Genomic DNA, 20093 nt, shown 5'->3' on the forward strand with positions numbered 1-20093 from the left:
CGCGTCACATCTCAGCTAACGATTCGCGATGAATAATTACCTCAACGTCCCGACTTTTAACAATCTCTACGAACTCCTCCTGTCGCTCCAAAGTATGCAGCCCTTCCTTACCGTCGGTCATGCAAAGTATTCGCAGGGTCGCCTCGATGATATCCATTCGTTTTGAATAAATTACGAAGCTGCGGATACGATTAAATAAACACTCGCCGGAAGTATGATATTGTACGAATATTGCACGTAGCGTTACGTAAACTCACTTGGTGACGAACGGTACAAAAAGTGACTCCCTGTACAGTTCAGTTGCCATTTTCGGGACTTCGCCGATATTTCGACAATCCATAAGCCAGAACCTCGCTGAAACGGTCGTTGTGAAAGAGACGCGATCGTTCATGAACGTCAACGGTGTGGATCCCGTCACATCCTCCCACTGCGCTTCGCTGGTACCACCTTGAAATTTGGCTTCAATTAGGCGAAATCCACCCACGCTTCATTGATTTTTTCAATTATATGTGTAACTGAATACCAGCGATGCTGCACAGCAAACGTAAAGTCGGCGTGTCTCCGCCGTACTGATTGATCATTCCCTTATTGGCAGCCTGCGGCACGGGAATCGTCAAAGTTATCGGCTTGTGGAATTTTCGTCTCCTGGGTTCGATCGTGATCACGGGAGAAACTGCCACACAATTTCCCAGCAGCTTTGCGGTCAACTCGTACGGTATAACATGTGCCTGAAAACCATTTTCGATGTACACGATATACCTGTAACACCCGAGTTTCAGTTCTCAGTTGCGAGATCAACGTTGTCTCACCTGCAGACCGACTTTGATTTTTTTAGTCAAAGCACCGGGCGGAAAAACTGCTTGCACGTGATTCACCACGCTTGATATGAGAATTCCGCCCTCCGAACCGATCACGTGAACTTCTTGCTTTATCCGCGTTATTATCGCGAAGTATTGCGGAAAGTCCGTCGTCATGACGCGGGTTATCCTTCCCGAATATGAAGCGCTCATTTGAGGATCTAGAAACGGGGAAGGGAATCCCTGAGATTTTTCAGCCGCGATATTATCGCCGATAATATTACCGTGCGGTGTGCTGACTAATGTATCGTCGTTATCCGCAGCGTTGTCGTGTTCCTTCCAACTCTCCCCGTTCTCGCTTCGAAGGATTATTATCTCCCTTTCCTTACCGCGGGCGGATGCGAAGTGAGGTACGTCGATCAATACCGGCCTGGAGAAAGAAATATTGTACGCTTGAAAACCCTGGCTCGTCATATTCGGCCTCTGGCGATTGACGAAAAATAAATCATACCCCAGAAAAGTAGCACCGACTGGACCCATTTCGACTATGCGTGTGGCGAGCGCTTCGCCTTCCATCAGAGGCGGAGGATTCGTAGTTTTGGTAGCTTTCAACAATCTGCACGTAACTCTTATGGGCATCGTCGCCCTACGCGGTGGCACAATGATCCGAATACCGCTGTGCCTGCATCCTTTCATCGTCGCTCCGCGGGCGTCGACTAAAAAACTCACCAAAAATCTGAAAGATAATAAGAGCAATCGAATGTAAAAGATATCAACCAGCGATCGACGGTGAGGTCGTAGTAATCGTTGCGGAGCGCCTTGGCTTGTTACTCACGATCTTGGATGCAGCCTCCTTTGAAAGTAAAATAATTATAGTTCCACGTGTACGTAATATCTACGTGTATCTACTATAACGAGAATCAGACGTATACCGTATGACGTACCCGAAAGTGGTGCTGTCGTGCATCTCGAAGTTTTCAGCCAAACAGTAATTGTTACTCTGTACAAATTCTTGCCTATCTTCCTTCGAAACTGTAACGATTAATGGCACAGCTGAATGGGCGGTCGTTCGTTATGACAGTTTAATTGAAATGTGATCGTTTCAACGTAATCACCTTGTCTGTGTATCGGATCATCTCTCGTTACATCTATAGGCAAAGAATCGTCGCGAAGACTTTTCATCAGATCCGCGGTCAAGTAACGATACGGCTGTTCGCTTATCAGAGTATCCGAACCTGCGCATCCGGAATCAAAGGTTCTGTTACAGGAGTAATCGAGTGCGTGACAAGAACTCGTCGAAATTCTTCCTACCGATCCTACCATTTCGTCCAATTGATAATTCGAATTAAAAATTTGACGTTTGACGTCTGACCTTTGACGTTTGACATCGTAGACATTTGAATGCGCTCTTCCGACATAAAATTTTGCCAGTACCTAACTACCTACCTCCTTCGTCGTCTGAGTCGGACATGAAACTTGCTTCCTGCAGACTCTCGGGTGCCACAACCTTGTACTTTTCTTCCCAATTCTTGTTGCACGGAGCTAGATTGTCGTACGACAACCCCTTCAAAACTTCCATAACGGATATATAGCCGAGTTTTTGGGCGATGTTGAGGGCCGTCAGACCATCCTATGAATCACACGTCGAGTGTATTATTTTTTTCGTGCGAGGAGTCGGTATGGATATATGAAATAATTACATTTGTGCGAGCTTTGTGCGAAGCATTTCCATCGAGAAGCGCGGAGGCAACGTGAGCGTGTCCTTGTTGAGCCGCCTGGTGCAAGGGCGTGTAATCTTGATTGGTTTTAACGTCGACTTCTGCGTTTTGTTTCAACAGAAATCTGACCATGGACGGATTGCCGAAATGCGCGGCTATGTGTATAGGCCTGTAACCCGTCTCCGTGCAACATTCAACGTCCGCTCCGTTTTTCCTTAGTATCGAGGCAACCCTTACGGAGTCTTCTTGAGCGCACAAGTGCAGAGCAGTCAGTCCGTTCTAAAAATATTCGTCGAAGAGTTGACAAACATTGGAGATGCAAGCGTACCGATTAGTCGGTATCGATAGAATCCCAGCGGTCCACCCACCTTGGCCTTGTGATTCGGCTTGGCGCCGTGTTCGACCAGAAGATTTGTCATATCGTGGTGCCCTTTTTGAGCACTCAAATGAAGCGGGGTGAATCCAGCTTTGGATTCGGCGTTCGCGTCCGCCCCGTGTTCGAGCAAGTTCGAGGCGATCTCCATCTGCGTCGGTAATTGGCGAATGCCTAGAGTTTCATATTTTTCAACTGACCGAAGGGTGTGAGATTACCTGATTTTTGCGCGCCGCAATGTGCAGGGGTGTATGCCCATTTTGTGAGGTGACTCGCGGAGAAGCCCCTCTTTCCAGAAGAAGACCAGCCACACCCGGATGGTCGTAGTGACAAGCCATGTGGAGGGCAGTTATCTCGTTCTACATCAAAGACGAGTCAATGACGATTACAAATTACAGCTATACCTAGTTCGGAGTTTTATTTCAGATATTCACAAAATGCAATGAAAATACACTAGGCACAAAAGTTAGTGAGCCACCCTGTTTTCGCTCCGGAAAACCTCCGATTCCGAAGCCTCGTAACTGCTCGAAAAATTGAGGTAGAGAGCTCTGAAAATGAGCATTTTGAAGCTCAAAGCTCCACCTTTCAGATGGCATCGGTCTAATCGAATTGCGTTTCTTTGTTCAGTAGTTACACTCTCCCGATTCAACTCATGTCGAAGACGTGAAGTAAACTTTTCACGCAACCTACAAGGAGTCAAAGTACAAGTTGCTCGTTTTTAGAGCTCTCTACCTCGATTTTTCGAGCAGTTACGAGGCTTCGGAATCGGAGGTTTTCCGGAGCGAAAACAGGGTGGCCCGCTAACTTTCGTGCGAAGTGTATAATAATGCTTAATAATTGTCGCCGACCTTTCCGCCCGCATCGAGCGCGTTGTCCTTCTGAAGAAGAATTCTCGCCACATTGATATTGCCATACTTGGCAGCTATGTGTAACGGTGTGAACCCGTTCTTCGTCGTGGCTTTCAACGACGCGTGATTTTCAACGAGAATCGCAGCGACCTATAACCCCAGATTAGTGATAGTAATTAGGAAATACAACGAAGCTACGCCAAGGCGCATCACCGTGAAGATAAAAACGGCTTAAAACTTGAGCCCAGGAACTCGTCGTCCGGCGGTGATGTTCTAACGACACGCTACATGATTGCCATGAAATGTTACACACGTGCTTGAGCTCATTATACGTATGCGTATCATTAATATGATTAAGCAGCATTCGACAGCCACACATTACCCGCCGAATACTAGTAATGGACATCAAATTACAAATCTCGAATCTATGCGAATAATAGAAAACCTATATTTTTTAATATATTTTTGCATACACAGCTTAGGTAACGGTCTATGATCTTATACACATAGAAAGACGTAACTGCAAGCGTATGCATAAGCGTACTCGTGCTTATGCCTACAATACTATACAAGTATAAGTATACAAATTATTTCGAAATATAGAAAAACAGAAAAGGATGTGGCAAATAAAGATTTGGATGTGCAACTAAATGATATTTATTCAAGGATAAACTGTAAAGATAATCAATCAGGATACGCACCTTACGTGTAGTACATATACATGAGGCATGGGTGCACAGGTGCGAGGTAAATACTATAATAACGTGATCGAGCATACGATTCTACTATACATACAATAAATATGCGAGGAAAAACATAAAGATCTAATATAAAATGAGGGAAGGATATTTTAAATTAAATATTCTTGGTGTCGGGTCCAAAACAGATAAATGGAATTTTGTGCGTTGATATGACGAGCTATTTTGGAAATCTCCTTGTACGTTACCTCCTCCTGCCCCTCCTTTGCCGCTATGTGCAGAGCCGTGTACATGTCTTTGGTCGTCGTGTCCACCGCCGCTCCGTGCTGGAGGAGAAGCATCACGATATCCACGTTTCCCAGTCTAGACGCCACGTGCAGAGGTGTTTGCTGTTCCTGTAAAATTAATCGCCGGATATCGATCGCATCCCAGACTTGGCAAGTGCTTGTAATTTCTCACCCTGGCACGGGCGTCGACCTTAGCCCCGTTTCGCAGCAATATTCTTATAATGTCGGTCTGGTTAGCCCTGGCAGCGAGATGGAGCGGAGTTTCACCCCGCACGGTAGGTACATCGGGATTTGCCTCGTGCTGCAGTAGGAATATCACGATATTCATACACCCCATAAAACTGGCGACGTGTAAAGGTGTTAACCCGGACTGAAAAATCAAAGTCCGCGGTATAAAATTTACAAAACTTTTTCATTCGATGCTCTACGCGAAGGTACAGGAGGATTGGACAGCCCGGATAAAAGATCTCTGCACATTTGCGTAGCATTTATACCTCGGTAGTCGATTCGATCGAGGCTCCGTGTTTGATGAGAAGTTCAACGACCTTTATGCGGTTTTTTTTACAGGCTATATGAAGCGGGGTGAATCCGTTCAACGCACGAGCGTTCGGATCAGCTTTTCGATCCAGTAACAGTTTAGCTACTCGCACGTGGCCGCAGTGCGCTGCCACGTGAAGGGACGTCAAGTAGTCGATGGTCACCTCGTCCACCGGTGCTCGATGATACAACAGCACCCTCGCAGCGTCCACATGGTCACCTTGAGAAGCCATGTGAAGCGGCGCCAGGCCATTCTGAACAAAAAGTACGAGGCATGGACAATGATTTCGTTCCGTTGGCCAAATCCTTTGGCTTCTGATTTTTCAACCCCTTGTCGGCGAGGGTGTACGCGTTATGGAAGTTCTTACCTTCGTTCTTGCGCTAATGGGCGCTGAATTTTCCAACAGGGCGGCGACGACTTGGTCATGCCCCGATCTTGCCGCGCAGTGCAACGGAGTTAGCCCATCGCGGGTCTTCGAATCTATCGTAGCCGAATTTTCCAAAAGGATTTTCACCATATTGTTCTTCCCCCATTTTGCCGCTACGTGAAGCGGACTGATGTTGTGCTACGAGACGTGAACCGATATGAGCGTGATCGCGTGCGATCGAAAGTTGCAATAGAACAATAACTATCGCTGTAGATATTCCTCACCTTCGCCAAGTAATTTACATCCGCTCCTCTTTTTATCAACAACCGTGCGATCTCCTCGTTCCCATAATGTGCAGCGATGTGGAGGGGCGTAAAACCACTCTTCGAAGTGACATCGGGCTTGTGATCGTTCTGCGGTTAACGAATATAGATTATTGACCCTGCATTCCCCGTCAATCAACGACAAGCGTACCGGAACCGGACAAAGGAATTCACTCACTTGCAACAACAAATCCGCTGCCTTACAGTCGTCTTTTTTAGCTGCTATGTGAAGAGCCGGTAGCCGGACCTTGCCCTTCGAATCATTCTCCAATAAAACACTGACGACCTTGTCATGACCTTGCTGCATCGCTACCGCCAGTGGTGTGAAACCATCCTACAATATTGCAGGTAATAACCAATTATTCGTATTATACAGATTCATCGCCGTTATACTTTTCTTCATACCTCGGTGGCCAAACTCTGATTAGCCCCGTTGCAGAGTAAGATTTTAACCACTTGATCGTGATTTTCTTGAGCCGCCATGTAGAGTGGCGTGAATCCATTCTGCGATTGGATGTTCACAGTGGATCCATATTTTAAAAGGATATTTACTATTTCCGCTTGTCCCGCTATCGACATAAAATATACGGAAATTAGTTGAGGTAACGGTACAGTCGCTGAACGAGCGAATGTTCACGTCTCGTTTATTCACCTAACGAAGCTATATGCAGGGCGGTATTGCCCTTTTTCGTCGCAGCGTCGACACGAGCCCCTCGTTTCAAAAGTTCGGTCACAATCTCCACGTGCCCGTCCTTCGATGCCAGGTGCAGGGCGTTCAATCCATTCTGCGAAATGTCACAAGTTGCATTCTATGTATCCACGTTTCAAGTGAAATACCGGTGACGATGCCGAATACGCGGCATCGGTAAAATTAATTCACACCGATTAATTCCGTCCGCTTAACACCAGTGAATTAAAATAGGAAAGAAAATATGACAAGCCCCGAGCTCATAGTCCTCCCGATTCGTGCTATCTATATCTATGATACTATATTACACAAGTTCGAAAGTTACGGTGTAATAATATTCGAGTTATCCGTATAGGTGAATAATGCCGCATAAGGGTGGGGGCATTACCCTGCATTTTACGACAACTGTGCAACGCGTGGCTAGAGGCAACGAAATTTCCATGCCAATACCCGATGACTCGGTGCAATTTACAAGCTTACCGAATTAGCCGTGTTGATTTCCAGCTCCGTATCGAGGTATTCTACGACTTTTTCCAAATTACCAGAACGTGCTGCTCTCAAGAACGCCGTTGTATCGTCGGCCTGAAATGAAGAAAAATCTTGTTCGACCCATTGAGGCAAGCGAAAGCCCATACAACACTTCAATCTCTGATCCTGAAGCGTACGCGAGAATCTTGAGCTCGCGATAGTGAAGCTTCCCACCAATTGTTGGAAAACCACCCCCCGTTACCGAGTGAATTCATCTCACGATAGGGGTATGCGATCGTACGTAAAGTAATGAACGAGGATTAATCACCTGATTAGCGTTATTCGTAACCATGATCACACACTTCCGGTGGTTCTCGCAGCCGGACGAGTCTCCCGCCTTTCGTATCCACTTTTATCCACCCAAATTTTCGTAACCAACGCAGGACACTGTGCGACCTATTACACCCGGTTAAAATAGGTGGGGTCGACGTCTGGTGTACGGATGGATCGAACAAAGGCGCAGACGCGTTCGTCAACGATTAAACGCGAACCAGGGGTACGATATAACCGTGGAGCGGGCTCTTTGCGACGAGCACCGAGTTTTTATCGCAAAAATCTATCGGGTAGCGTTACACCTGCGTGCAATATTTCATTTACATTATGTTGAACTGAGCGGTGGTCACCCCGCTTTTCTATCGAGTGGATATTTTATTCCGCAGAACCAAAGAAAGAGTTATTCGCCCCTGTTAAGCGAGGATACCGGCGGGCCTTCTGGCGTACCGAGGTTGCGTACAGAATGTACCGGACGAAGACCAAGGAATACGCCCACCCCTACCGCCCTCGCTGGTGATATCTTCTGTACGCACATGAACTTACACACGTGCGTCTCTCCTGCCGATCAATAAGGGTCGCGCGCCGGTTCGAATAATCCAGGCGTTGATGATGGCCTACCAGTGTCTACGCCAGACGCAGCCCCCATGCGTACGCCTTCGATACGCTGCAGACACCCCCTGAACGAATTCTGCCATATCATGTTTAATATTTGAACATACTTCTATTCCAAATTATGCGGATAACATTTATTTATTATCGGCCCGTTATGCAGTATACTCGTGCCATACAGTCTTATATTATCTATATGTATGCTGGTGCTGTAACCATAGTATATCTATGCTGTAACGAAAAAACTAAACTCACATCATCCATGAACATAATTAACCATCCGCAATGTGCACATGCGCTTTTCCACACGGACGCCGCAAATTGTGTCCCCAATTATTGGAGTCCACTACGTGCGGCACAAGATATACACGCGATATAGACTTCAGGTATAAATGTAGATTCGAATTGATATGATGTATGTACGTTGGTTTCGCACGTGTCCGTATCGCTGCTTCAATCATGCGATATAATATTTCTAATGTGTACAATTCGCGGGATGACGATTGAAATATAATTATACGCACTACTCGTACAAAACATTCAGCTGGTTGTAAATTATCATACATATCTGTGTATACGGAAACGCAAAAATGGCTTGTATAGATGTGAACTGTGCTAGTCAAATTCATTTCAGCCAAAAATAGACGGCATATATGCGGATCGTCGACAAACTCTACGAATGGAGTAGTAGATAAACTGTTACCTTGCAGAGTCTCATCACGTTCATTTCAACTATGATACGGATCTGCCTGTATGTAAGCATTGTTAAAATAATTATTTACGTAAGACGGAGTGAAACAATTATTTTTAAGTCACTGTGTAAAATACATGAGCACCAAAACGAAGTGGGTCTTTCTTTTACAATTAGTAGAATATTAATCGGGTAGTTCCTTATTCCAAACAGCGCAACAGCGATTCAAAGATAACGCAGTTGCGATGCAAGCACATAATTATGCAGCTTACCTTTTGCAGTCGCACAATCGTCGGAAAGACATCTTGTAGTTCCGCCATTATTTCTAAATATACCTATAGTAGACTATGATGAATAATCTCCAAGGAATAACTTTTATACATACTGATCGTGTCTCGACCGAGAGTCACATTGTACCTGAAGAATTATACATGTATGAAAATAGGATCTAGATGGGTATAATATACCGTGATTTAAATAGATACACAACCGGGCATTTGGATGTGTACTCATTTAGCGCTGTTACAGAATACAGGCACATGAACTCTTGCACACGAAAGTCTGTACTCTTGCATGTGCGGTTGCCGATCCCGACGCCGAAGTCTGCGTACACCTCTATGAGATTCGTCAAGTACTATACTTATTTATAGAACAGTAACGTATTAAGCTACCTTATGCTCATTATTTACAACGAAGTAAAACAATAAATGATCAAGGATCCTAATGCATATTCATTCCGCTTATAACGTAGCGAATAACGTTTTCACGGTACTGAAAACATACCACATCAGTTCTACATTCGAGAGAACTGTAGCGGAGATCAGCTGTGGGCATTTCATCAGTTTTTTCATAATCTTGTCATGAAATTGATATATACACTTGGCAAGACTGATTTTTACCCAAACAATACTTAAGCTCCCACTGTTTTGCATGGAAAAACGAGTTAGAATCACTCCTGCTGAAAGGACATCACTGTCAAATATTCCCAACCTGTTTTAGGGAGGCCCCAAGTTTGAATTATCACTGGCGGGAAAACTCACTATCACCAGTCGGATGCTTCACCAATCAAAAAAAAGAATCGTTCGCCGCTTGGTGCGCTTTTGGGAATCGCAAAAAAGGCGCGAATTCTCTGCGTCGTTTATTCAAATATCCACCCACGGCCATACGTATCCGTTGAAACCTCAAACGAACGTCCACAGAAGCCGTTCAATCCAAAGTATTGCCATGCTTGTTATCGGTAGTCATTTAATGTTTGTGGTCACGGAAATCCCAGATACAAACGTATTACTATCATCTTCGAATCAAATATTATCTTTCTGCGTACGGCTATCCATCACAGATTTCGTTATGAGCCACAATTTCAACGCAAACACGGTCATCGATGGTAAAGGTTAGCTGGCTAAAGTTTCGTTCGCATTATGTTCAATACAAAATTTATGAACGTACTGCACATTTACTATTAACAACTCAATATATCTCTGCTGCTACAGTTACAGTACCACTCGATCCATCCGGTCTTCTAGGCCGGGATATCTTCAAAAAATATATCATCGAGAAACAAAAAGCGTTCAATGAAATACATAAACTATTGGAATGTGAGGTGGAGGAGGAACGCAATGACGAAATGGTACAGTTTGAAGCCGATCCAGTGAGTTTTGATTTTTCACTGTACCAGTATCTTTGTATCAGCTCAAACGATTTGATGATAAAATTTCGGACTTTCAGTTCATAGACAACCAATTCTGCATGACACAGAGTAAAAAAAAGCAAACCGTGAAACCATTCAAGGGTCTTGCTGCAGCTATTGCCTTGCAAGAGCAAATGGGATTTCAAATAAGCTATCGCCCTTATAATATGGTAATACAGTATCATCAGATGTTTATGAAAACCATTCGATCTCATTAGTCGTATCTTTTCTTCAGAATATAAATGACGAAGGTGGGACCGATTCCCTAGAAGATGCAAATCAGGAGTTATTGGGGATCTTACAGAATCACTCGTTAAATGAGCCAAAGAACAGTCAGGCTGAGTCGAAAGAGTTGAACACGATGGTAAGTCCAAGCTCCGCTGTTCCTCGATTGACTCTGATCTCTGACCTAATACCAATCCTGCCTCCTAACCAGGAGCTTGAATCCTTACTGAAAGAAGCTTATGAGGCCTATCATCTTGAGCATTGGGGTCCAGCTTCAATGAAATACAAAACTGCATGGAAGATAATTACAGATGCCACTTTCGAGGTATAATCAATGCGACTGATGATCTTTCAATGATCAATTTGGATGATACTCGTTTTTCTGTATTCAGTCACAAGTAAAGCATATCGACAAAGATGTAGTTTGCTACATGTTATGTATTACACTGCTCGAAACAGAGGAACCGACTAATCTATCTACGTCTATGGAATTGTTGTTGAATTTGGAGCCACTGGGACATCTGTTTCCAGCCATCTACTATGCTTTAAGTAAGGCTCACCACAAATATTACAGGTTAGTTTTAGATGTACTAAACATTCCAGTAGTCTGACTACCTATCTATGTTAAATATTATAGATCCTAATTCTTACCAGGTTTGCATTGGCGCTTAAAGCTGTTGAACGAGGCTTTGCAGCTCTTGACTCCGGTATCGAGTTAACCGAGCACACCATTCCAGGATCCACTGTTGTACTACCAGAGTCAACTAGAGTCAACCTCTCGGTATGTGTTACGACTACCAAGAATATCAAAGTACTGAAAGCTCATTCACTTCTTTCACATGCTTTATCTTTTAGGCTTCCCTTGCTGCCATGTATGACGAATGCTCAAGGTGGCATCCTCCAGATGCAATTTGTTCTATGAATGAGTGCGTACCTGCCACTCGATGGTATGGTCCGAATCAGGATATATACTTTAGCGATCCTACCTTCAATGGAATGGTCATTGTGACTTGTAGCAACACAAGACATCCTTGTACCATGAAGTTTCATCAAGCCTGTTGGAAAGTAAAAAAGGACCAACTATCAGCTGTAACCAAACTACCTGACAAGGACATTATCGGCTATGAATGCTTTACACCAAGCTGCGAGACTGATCAAAATAGCCCTAGCCTAATAATCAAAGTGGAAATTTATGGTGACGATGGGAAATTGAAAACACAGATAGTAGCTCCAGCAAATCCCGTACCTCGGGCAAAGCAGCGCCTGCAGCTAAAAGGTGCCATACCAAAACAGCCGGTCAAGGCCAAGCGTCTCCCCGAAAAAATGCGGTGTCCTATCCCTACCGCCGTTCCTCGATCTAGCAGCAAAGAATACCCAGCTGAAGATTGCACTGAGAAGGTATGGCGACTAAGAAAATTAGCCAAACTGAGGCAAAATAATTTTGGAATAATGTCGATCAATGAGTGGAGACCAGATGTAGAAATGTATGGAAACCCTCGCATGATGGAGATTGGATTCATGCTGGAAGCTCCTTTTTATGACAAAGACTGTCATAAACAACTGGAAATCAATACTTCCATATTCACGTACTTTTACGAGTTCATCAAAGAAAACGGCTGTGTCACAAGAAATGAAATCTCTTCAAAATGGGAAGAAGATAAAATTTTATTCAATAATTATCATACGGATTTGGACGATGAAACAGATATTTGTGAATTCCTGCTACAATCATACCAGTTTGCGTCTGTCGGACCTTACATTGGCATAGCTGAAGTTTTGCCAGAATTATATAGACTAGTTAAGAGCGAGGTCTGTGGTTGTCTCAAATTTTTACTAGCAGGCCCCGCTAATAGGCAAACAGTACCATTCAACGATGATATTTTCAACTCTATAATCCGTGATTATGACGAAGAGCAAATTAAAACTGGGGTAGTACAAAGCAGCAAAGAACCAAAGATGATCGAAAATATAAATTCAGTGCCTGTAACCCCGCCAATATTATCCGTTTCTGATTCACTGAGACCTCAAGATATCAAGATTAGAACCACCTTGTTGGAACCAAAGCAATCACGCCCTGTTGGAACTGGTTCAAATCATTCTCAAGAGATGCAACGGAATGGAAAATCTGAGATCGTTAAATCCGGACTTGGTATCGAAAGTAAACGTAGCGAGACAACCCTGAAAACTACGTTGAATTTACCCCAAGAAACTCCACCTGAGATGGACCCATTCGCGAAAGAGAATATGACTACACATATCAATGACCAGCATCAAGAATTAGGGCCAATCAATCGCCAGAAAAATATATCGAACGAAGACTCTGGTATTGAGAAATCACTTGTTGAACTTCAAGTGGCCAGCACTGATATCATTTCAGAATTTAGAGCTGTGAAACCTGTAGAAAATAATATCCATGCAAAAAGCGCAAGCATCGCATCACTGGATGAATCAAACGTCGAAAAAATTGAAACCGATCTAGAAAAAGCTTTAGCACTCATGAAGTCTGCCTTAGATCAATTGAAAGTGAGATCTGAAAATCATGCAAAGTCGCTGCAACAAGAATTTGACAAATATAAACTACTATCCGAACAGAGGCTCAGCGAACTTTTGAAAGATTCAAACCGCCTAGAAGCTCTGTGTGCCAAATATGAGACAGAGAAATCAAACCTTATGTGTGAACTCAATAAACTTCAACTTGATTCGTCTTTTGCGAGTGAGGAAAATGTAGCTTTAAAATTGCGTAATACTGAAGTTATGCACCATCACAGTAAACTAACAGAAGCGAAGAAGAAAGTAGAACATGACTTTGACGTGTTATTGAGAGAGAATGCTTTGATTAAAGAAAACCTAGAGATGCTTCGAAGAGACAAGGAGGAGATGGAGAAAAAATTGGATAAGTATCGTATTCGTTTGAAGGAAAAGATTGATGCAGAAATAAAGACTTCACTGGAAAAGGAACAAAAGAGATTAGAGGAAGCCAAGTTGAGTGAAAGGAAGTCACAGCTTCAATCTTTGAACCAAGAATTCTGGCGTGCTAGCTTGACATTTGAGAAAGCAGTCGAAAAATGTCATGATAATCTGCATATGCTAAACGTGGTTGGGAAAATAGTCACGTCCTTAACAGGCGAACAATTTACGTTAGTAGACGCTCGAGTGGCATGGCAAAGATGTGAGCACCATTTGCGCTTAACCGCCACAAAATATAAAGATGATTACACAAAACTCAAAACATTGCTTGAATCTAATCAGCAAATTGAGAATTTGGAACACATTAAACTACCATCCTTGAATATAGTATTTCCAAAACCACTCACCTTTTCAGAAGATTTCTGCGAGGGGCAGGCTAAATTCTTTTTACATCCAACAAATGTCCCACCAAATCTACGGTCTATGCAAGAAGCGCTCTCTGCAAACTCCTGCAGCAACCACATGCCTGCAAACCCTTATTACGGGAATACATACTTTAATTCTAGCGTAAACAGCTTGCACAGTATACCTTACCAAACTGGTTCATTCGATAATCGCAGCTCATGGTTGCATACAGATCCGACCGATTCACCAATATATAATACAAGCGTTGGAATAAACATGGCTCAACTTAATCAGACAATTCAATGCAACAGTGTTCCGGAAAAGGTCCATCAGAAGTCTACCAATGATATCACTAATCATTCATTCATCGAACATGGGTCAGTCATCCATCAATTTGATCAAATTGATATCAGTACCAACCCACCCTACGATAGTCAAAACTCTGAAGCTGAGGACATCCAATCGAACTACTTGTCCTATAATCCTATGAACGAGATCAATCAAAACAACGGTCAAATCTCTCAAGGAAATGATACCAGCATAGTTGTAGATATGACCTCAGTCGATGGTGCAGCACAGTTTTCAACAGATAGGTACTGAAAAAAATCGATGTCGTTGCTATTTTCCCGAACTCAGATACTTTTGTAAATATATCAATAACGAAATCTTGATTCACAATGTCAACAGACGTGCGGTTCTTAAGACAGTTGGAATTGATTTACTCATTCAAGAATTGAAAAAAAAATTCGTCGGAGTACCTGAGTATGTCTTTGCCATTACTTTGTTATTACTTACCTCATTGCTAAGAAGAGCAATACAACACTGATGTATTCTTTCAGGTTTGACTTGGTAGAAAGTGTAATGGATGTACGTAAATTGTACAACAACACACTGTCTGGAATGCGTGTAGCGGAGATTATACGAGAATCTGAACCATTCATAAGGCAGCGCCAAGTCAAGCGTAGGTAAACTTTTATACTGCTCACAAATTTCGAATATAATCTATCCATAATATCTATATTCAAGATTTTGCAGACTACATGCGAGCACAGCAGGCCATACGGTCAGAAGGGTTGCAAGTATCACCAAACAGACGTAGTGAGCCCAACTCACGTTCGTCAACAGCACCAGGTAAAATGAAAATTATGTTCATTCTTCAATCAATGACACAGATAATAGATCGTAGAAAAACTTGTTTCAGAACAACCGAGGAACATGAAAAAATTACTCCAGAATAAAACCAAAAAGCTGGGTAAAAAATTAATGAATCTTGGTCATCTGTGAGTGAGTATATGACATAGATTATTTATTTTTTAGTAAATTCGTCGACCAAAGTGGCGCAAGTCGCGCCGATTATTAAGAAGCCAGCTTGGAGACCTGTTACATCTGGACTGATTAATTGGGTGAAAAACGAAGAAGATTCAGAGTGTATCATTTGTTTCGAAAATATGAACGCACTTGACGAGAAGGCTCCTGTTTATGCCTTGCCATGCCAGCATTCTTTTCACCACGCGGTGAGTCTCTTCAACTACTAAACCACATAATTAGCAATATTTCCACATGAATTATACGAAGGCATCTCAGGAATGGAATCACAATGAGAATTATATATTACATTTCAGTGCATAAAGAAATGGCTGGGTGAGGTAAGCGTTTGCCCGATTTGCAAAATGCATTGTACTATGGATGATGAATTTCCTCCATTGCCTTTGTAGCTTTACAAACCAAGTACTTTTACACAGATATTAAGACGATACCAAATATTTGTTAAGATAAGTTAAATGAATATTGACTACGTACAATGGTACAAACACAATGTTCTGTAAGCATTCCAAGCATATTTTTTTGTAATAAATACATTTCATGTTATATTCGATGATTTTTCGTTTTCAATCCCACCAAAAACTGACGGAAAAACTTGGCGACAGAGCAACAACGTGGTGCCACCATCCAGGAGGAATGAATAACATCTCCCCAGGCCCTAAGACACATGTCGCTCCTTTGGCTTGCTTAAACCTTGGCCACACATCAAAGTCTGGATTGAATGGATCCACACGAGCTGTATTAGATAACAGTCTCGTCTCATAAGGGTATAACTTTGGCGTTTCATCAGGATGGAACAGAACAATCTGTTTAGTCCCAAACACCTGTGTACAAAGAAATGTATGACTACATACATCAAAACACATATGATGATCGATAGAAATAAAGTATTAATCGAAAATAACGTTTCTCGTTTTCGAAGAGTACCTGACAAAGAAGATTGTTCTTCGGATCAAAGTGTAGAGGTGATATTGTACCACCTGGCCCTAACCATGCATTTATATTAGGAGGCAATGCTTCTTCTTGAGTATCTGAGAAACTACAGTAATCTGGTATTGAGATGTCGTTCATTAGCTCTGGTATCTAAAAAAGCAATACTTTAAACAATTTTTCATCTGTGATTCACGCACGCAATCCAACCCTCACACTCACTTGTTCAAATAGTTCATATTGTGCTAGATACCCTGGTGTTGAGGATTTATCTGATGACAGATAAGACTTGAGAAACTCCGATAAAGTAACAAGACGCTGTGTCCAGTTTTCCTCAGTATAGCGAGATCCAATTTCAATCGGTACTGTTCTCACTCCAGCAGTTTGCAATAAATATTCAGGATCGATCCACAAATTCAAAGCTCTCCAATGATCCATACAACCTGTTAAATTTATAAGATTTAATCAGAAGTATTGTACAATTGATCTCACTATCAGCAAAAGTAAGCCCAGTATATGTGTACATATGTATATACATATGTGTATGTATATGATGTACCCTCTAGTATAGTAGGTATTTTTGGTTGAAAAATATTTGTGTAAAATTTCTCCATAGATGGTTGGTGGCAACGAGGCACCGGCGTGAAACCTGGAAGTAGCTCTCTTTTAGAAGCATCTTCACTAAATAGCAATTGATCCTGAATATTCCAGCATTCCCTTCCTCCGACACCTGGAAATAAATTTCAGCCCTTACAGGAAATACTGCAGAAGATAAAATTAATTTTGTAGTAAGTGCCTGCCCATACGCAAGATGAGTGAGTTCAGTTTGCGCGCAACATTTGGAAGTAATCCCGGGATTGATGAAGGTGGTGCACCCAACAGTATGCCTTTGTCTATTTGTAGTATGACTTCTTTTAGTACGTCTAATTCAATATGCTTCAACTTGTCACATATGGAAAAATTGTCGAATCGTATCAACAGCAATGCAGACTGAACAGAGAACCATTTTCACATCAAAAAATCCGAGGGACATCATAAATCATGTTTAATTATAAATACACTTGGTACCTTCAAAATGGTGCAAAATGAATAGCAATATCTATACTTGACTGATACTTCTTTCCAATATCCAGAATTCAATGACTCCCAGGTTCTATCCAAACAAGCATCCAGTTTTACAAGGGCATTTTGTATCCATTGATCTGTCAGGAGGAGCCTTGGCAAGGAAAAGCAAATGACTTGCCTCAGACAATGAGACTGGAATAACATGTGGCAAATGTGAATCCAAGTTTATAACAAAATCTCATATGTACCCATTAGAATTTATAGAAGTCCATAATTTTTTACAGATCGACATCAAGTGTATGCCAATCTCTGGTGGGCTGTTACTCTCTATGTCCTTCAACAGAGTATCACCAGGTAGGAGCTCCTTGGCCAATTGGCTAATATCCATAACAATTAACTGTGATCGACTGTATACGTAGGTCATGAAACACAATAATTGTATAAATTGGATACAAATACGTTTAATTACAAATAAATAGTTTTGCGGTACACAGATTCATTCCAGTGTTTCCATCTAACAATAACAAAATCAGCTATGTAGTACATAATCTTTCCAGTCAACGAGAGTGTTTTGACTCTGCAGAAACTTTCAACAAACACTATCCTAATTTCCATAATAAACATCAACTTATAAATGAAAGCAATAAAGCAGAGCGGAACACAAGTACCGGGGCCATTACATAAAATCAAATCGGGTTGGTTTTTCCAAACAATCGGTATGGAATCTAGGATAGCAATTATCGTTGTCCACACCGAAGCTAGGTAGGGCTGATGAACCTCACGGCTACGACGTATATCGAGTAATTCAAAATCATTTGCCGTTCCTTCTATTTCTTTAACTTTTATTGCACTGATTGTGTCTGTGTTTGCTTTCACATAGATCCTGGGAGAGTAATGATCTGATTTCATACCAGCTACAATACGTAGAATTTCTGTTGTGTGTCCACCAGATCCTAATATTATCATAACTTTCACCGGATGACTGCGTGAATTATGCTCTCTTACAGAACACCCATTTTTCCAAACAATCAGATAAAATGCTCTTATTAGAAATACAAATAAAAACATACACAGAGCTACAAGTATATGAGCAATCATCGTGTCTTTGGCATGAGTTGATTGTTGATGCGGTTGACACTTGTTGCTTTTGACTTACTGTGGTCCCTCTGGACAGCTGCAACCCAGAAAATATAAGACGTGATTATTATGACAAACTTTTTCAGCATTGGTTATTGCCAGATACATTATTATATCAAGGAAGAATTGAAGGAGTATTATTTTACAGGCAGAATTGAACATGACATCACACTCCCATACCTTGGAGTAAAATTCAGTTTCTTTCCTAGGTCCATGGGTACTTTGTAGGCCGCTTTCAATAAAAAATTCTCATTCTTGCCTGTGTCACTTGTGCTCCACTTGCTCGTGTAATAAGAGGTCTGGTCTGCGTCAAACTTTGGTCTGCGTAGGGAACATCTAACTGACTGTGTGTGTCGGCGTGTCGGCGTTCCGAACTGCATTCAAGCGTTGACGACTTTAGCGCCGACATAGATCAGTGGTAAGGACCCCTCACAAAGCGCTCGCCGCCATTCGCTTGTCGTACTTCGAATCGTCTAGTCGATCTCCAGGTAACTTGTGAATTTAACTGTACCTGATATTAGAGAATTCTAGAACTTGAGATAATTAATTGAAGAATTTCAAATCATTTACGTGTACAACGCCGCTGAATTCAACGCATTGAGAATGGTGATAGGTCGTATCAGAGTCAGTGGAAATCGCGAGGTACAGCGCGCCTCTACGCGGTTCCTGATTCTCCCGCTCAGTAGTAGTTGGGGAACTGCGCGGCGACGTCATATGCACGTCGAACTTCGAATCGTCCGGTTGTACTCCGGGTAACTCGCTGAGGATTTAACTGTGACTGTGCCAAATAATACCGCATTATGAAACTTGAGATGATCAATCGAAGCATCCAAATTCATTTACGTGTATAACATCAATAAATTAAACGCATTAAAAATGGTGATACGTCGTATCAAAGTCAGTGGAAGTCGCGAGATCCAGCGCGCCTCTACGCGGCCATCTTGTGTGGTATAAACGCGGAGCGTTTTCGCGGCAAAGCCAGTCCTACGTCGAACTTCGAATCGTCCGGTTGTACTCCGGGTAACTCGCTGTGAACTTGAGTGTGCCTAATAATACTGAATTCTAAATCTTGTCATAATTAACCAAAGGATTCGGTCTCATTCATGTGCATTAAGCGCATTAAAAATAAAAATGGGGGTACGTCGCATAAGTCGGTGAATGACGCGTGATCTGGCACGACGACAACATTTCTACGTTGAACTTCACATTATCTGCTGTGTCTCCGTTAAATTCATTGTTAATTCAAATCATACGTCGGATCAATATCGGATCCTAAAACAAGTGACGATTGCCCGTACAATGACTTGAACAATCTTAACTTATCTGGGGGTATAAGGGCTTAATAAAACGTATAAGAGTAGTGATACTGGACACAACAAATCGAAGCCGGTGGCCATTGTGAATAACTTTTGAATTCTCGGCGCAACTCTAGCATCTCTTTAGTGGATATGAAGTGCATAATCGGTGCATACAAATATCTGGGAGCATTCGTACCATCAGGGAGGCAGAGACATCCGGGTAAAATCCAAAACCCATGAGACCTGGGAACCGGCTCGGGTCCGGTCTTGGTACCGGCGACGATGGTGAGCGAAGTTAAAGTTCCTCGACTTCTTAGCCAACTCACGCGATGGTGTACGCTGGCGTTTAAGTCGTTGTATTTTTTAATTTTTTATCGC

General features: G+C 42.4%; 3 protein-coding genes across 11 annotated transcripts in view; 1 reads left to right on the top strand and 2 right to left on the bottom strand.

The window, feature by feature from the left end:
* The window catches only part of LOC105688578 (ankyrin-2-like), a 23454-nt gene extending 13574 nt beyond the window's left edge, over nt 1–9880 (bottom strand). The window contains exons 1-24 of one of the 3 annotated variants that reach the window (XM_048657114.1): nt 9011–9880; nt 7118–7219; nt 6602–6734; nt 6355–6518; nt 6128–6283; nt 5911–6039; nt 5627–5824; nt 5216–5512; nt 4894–5091; nt 4683–4829; nt 3737–3886; nt 3107–3247; nt 2884–3039; nt 2498–2794; nt 2244–2427; nt 1913–2032; nt 1742–1829; nt 1633–1650; nt 1309–1533; nt 1082–1227; nt 810–1018; nt 524–728; nt 258–447; nt 41–179 (exon numbers count right to left, since the gene is read on the bottom strand). In XM_048657114.1, coding sequence (XP_048513071.1) covers nt 41–179; nt 258–447; nt 524–728; nt 810–1018; nt 1082–1227; nt 1309–1533; nt 1633–1650; nt 1742–1829; nt 1913–2032; nt 2244–2427; nt 2498–2794; nt 2884–3039; nt 3107–3247; nt 3737–3886; nt 4683–4829; nt 4894–5091; nt 5216–5512; nt 5627–5824; nt 5911–6039; nt 6128–6283; nt 6355–6518; nt 6602–6734; nt 7118–7219; nt 9011–9058 — 3840 coding nt within the window. In that variant the 5' untranslated portion in view covers nt 9059–9880. Of the gene's footprint in view, nt 1–40; nt 180–257; nt 448–523; nt 729–809; nt 1228–1308; nt 1534–1632; nt 1651–1741; nt 1830–1912; nt 2033–2243; nt 2428–2497; nt 2795–2883; nt 3040–3106; nt 3248–3736; nt 3887–4682; nt 4830–4893; nt 5092–5215; nt 5513–5626; nt 5825–5910; nt 6040–6127; nt 6284–6354; nt 6519–6601; nt 6735–7117; nt 7220–7433; nt 7844–9010 lie in introns of those variants that run through there. The other 2 variants (XM_020853850.2, XM_020853852.2) reach the window with 2 other exon arrangements.
* LOC105688581 lies at nt 7906–15831 on the top strand. 5 transcript variants are annotated; one of them, XM_048657115.1, is made up of 16 exons: nt 7906–8798; nt 9267–9369; nt 9738–10128; nt 10229–10386; nt 10464–10595; nt 10661–10789; nt 10862–10975; nt 11043–11224; nt 11305–11431; nt 11506–14555; nt 14650–14724; nt 14802–14923; nt 14989–15093; nt 15164–15214; nt 15280–15476; nt 15585–15831. In XM_048657115.1, the coding sequence occupies exons 1-16, from the start codon at nt 8782–8784 to the stop codon at nt 15675–15677; spliced, it is 5046 nt and encodes a 1681-aa protein (XP_048513072.1). In that variant the 5' UTR covers nt 7906–8781; the 3' UTR covers nt 15678–15831. The 5 variants fall into 5 exon arrangements, 3 of the variants coding, with proteins under 3 accessions (XP_048513072.1, XP_048513073.1, XP_048513074.1); XM_048657116.1 differs by having other exon boundaries at nt 14998–15093; XR_007278968.1 differs by lacking the exon at nt 15585–15831 and having other exon boundaries at nt 14802–14927; nt 15280–15367.
* On the bottom strand, nt 15781–19168 carry LOC105688592 (bifunctional peptidase and arginyl-hydroxylase JMJD5). 3 transcript variants are annotated; one of them, XM_048657120.1, is made up of 9 exons: nt 18677–19168; nt 18351–18454; nt 17529–17687; nt 17284–17431; nt 17022–17205; nt 16775–16945; nt 16438–16658; nt 16213–16368; nt 15781–16109 (listed from the first exon to the last, which is right to left on the bottom strand). In XM_048657120.1, exons 1-9 carry the CDS (start codon nt 18824–18826, stop codon nt 15852–15854), a joined length of 1551 nt encoding a protein of 516 aa, XP_048513077.1. In that variant the 5' UTR covers nt 18827–19168; the 3' UTR covers nt 15781–15851. The 3 variants fall into 3 exon arrangements, with proteins under 3 accessions (XP_048513077.1, XP_048513078.1, XP_012260455.2); XM_048657121.1 differs by having other exon boundaries at nt 18437–18454; nt 18598–19166; XM_012405032.3 differs by lacking the exon at nt 18677–19168 and adding an exon at nt 18598–18626.
* Nucleotides 19169–20093: the final 925 nt, after the last annotated feature.

The sequence above is a fragment of the Athalia rosae genome, chromosome 6 (genome assembly GCF_917208135.1).
Source record: "Athalia rosae chromosome 6, iyAthRosa1.1, whole genome shotgun sequence".
Lineage (NCBI taxonomy): Eukaryota > Metazoa > Arthropoda > Insecta > Hymenoptera > Athaliidae > Athalia > Athalia rosae.

Coding starts and splice junctions, on each gene's coding strand:
- LOC105688581 (XM_048657115.1), top strand. Junction 11,225..11,304: donor GCTCACCACAAATATTACAG/GTTAGTTTTAGA, acceptor AATTCTTACCAG/GTTTGCATTGGCGCTTAAAG. Junction 15,477..15,584: donor AGCATTCTTTTCACCACGCG/GTGAGTCTCTTC, acceptor ATTACATTTCAG/TGCATAAAGAAATGGCTGGG.
- LOC105688592 (XM_048657120.1), bottom strand. CDS start 18,826: ATGTCGGCGCTAAAGTCGTCAACGCTTGAATGCAGTTCGGAACGCCGA. Junction 16,946..17,021: donor ACTGAACTCACTCATCTTGC/GTATGGGCAGGC, acceptor ATTTATTTCCAG/GTGTCGGAGGAAGGGAATGC. Junction 16,369..16,437: donor AATATGAACTATTTGAACAA/GTGAGTGTGAGG, acceptor TTGCTTTTTTAG/ATACCAGAGCTAATGAACGA.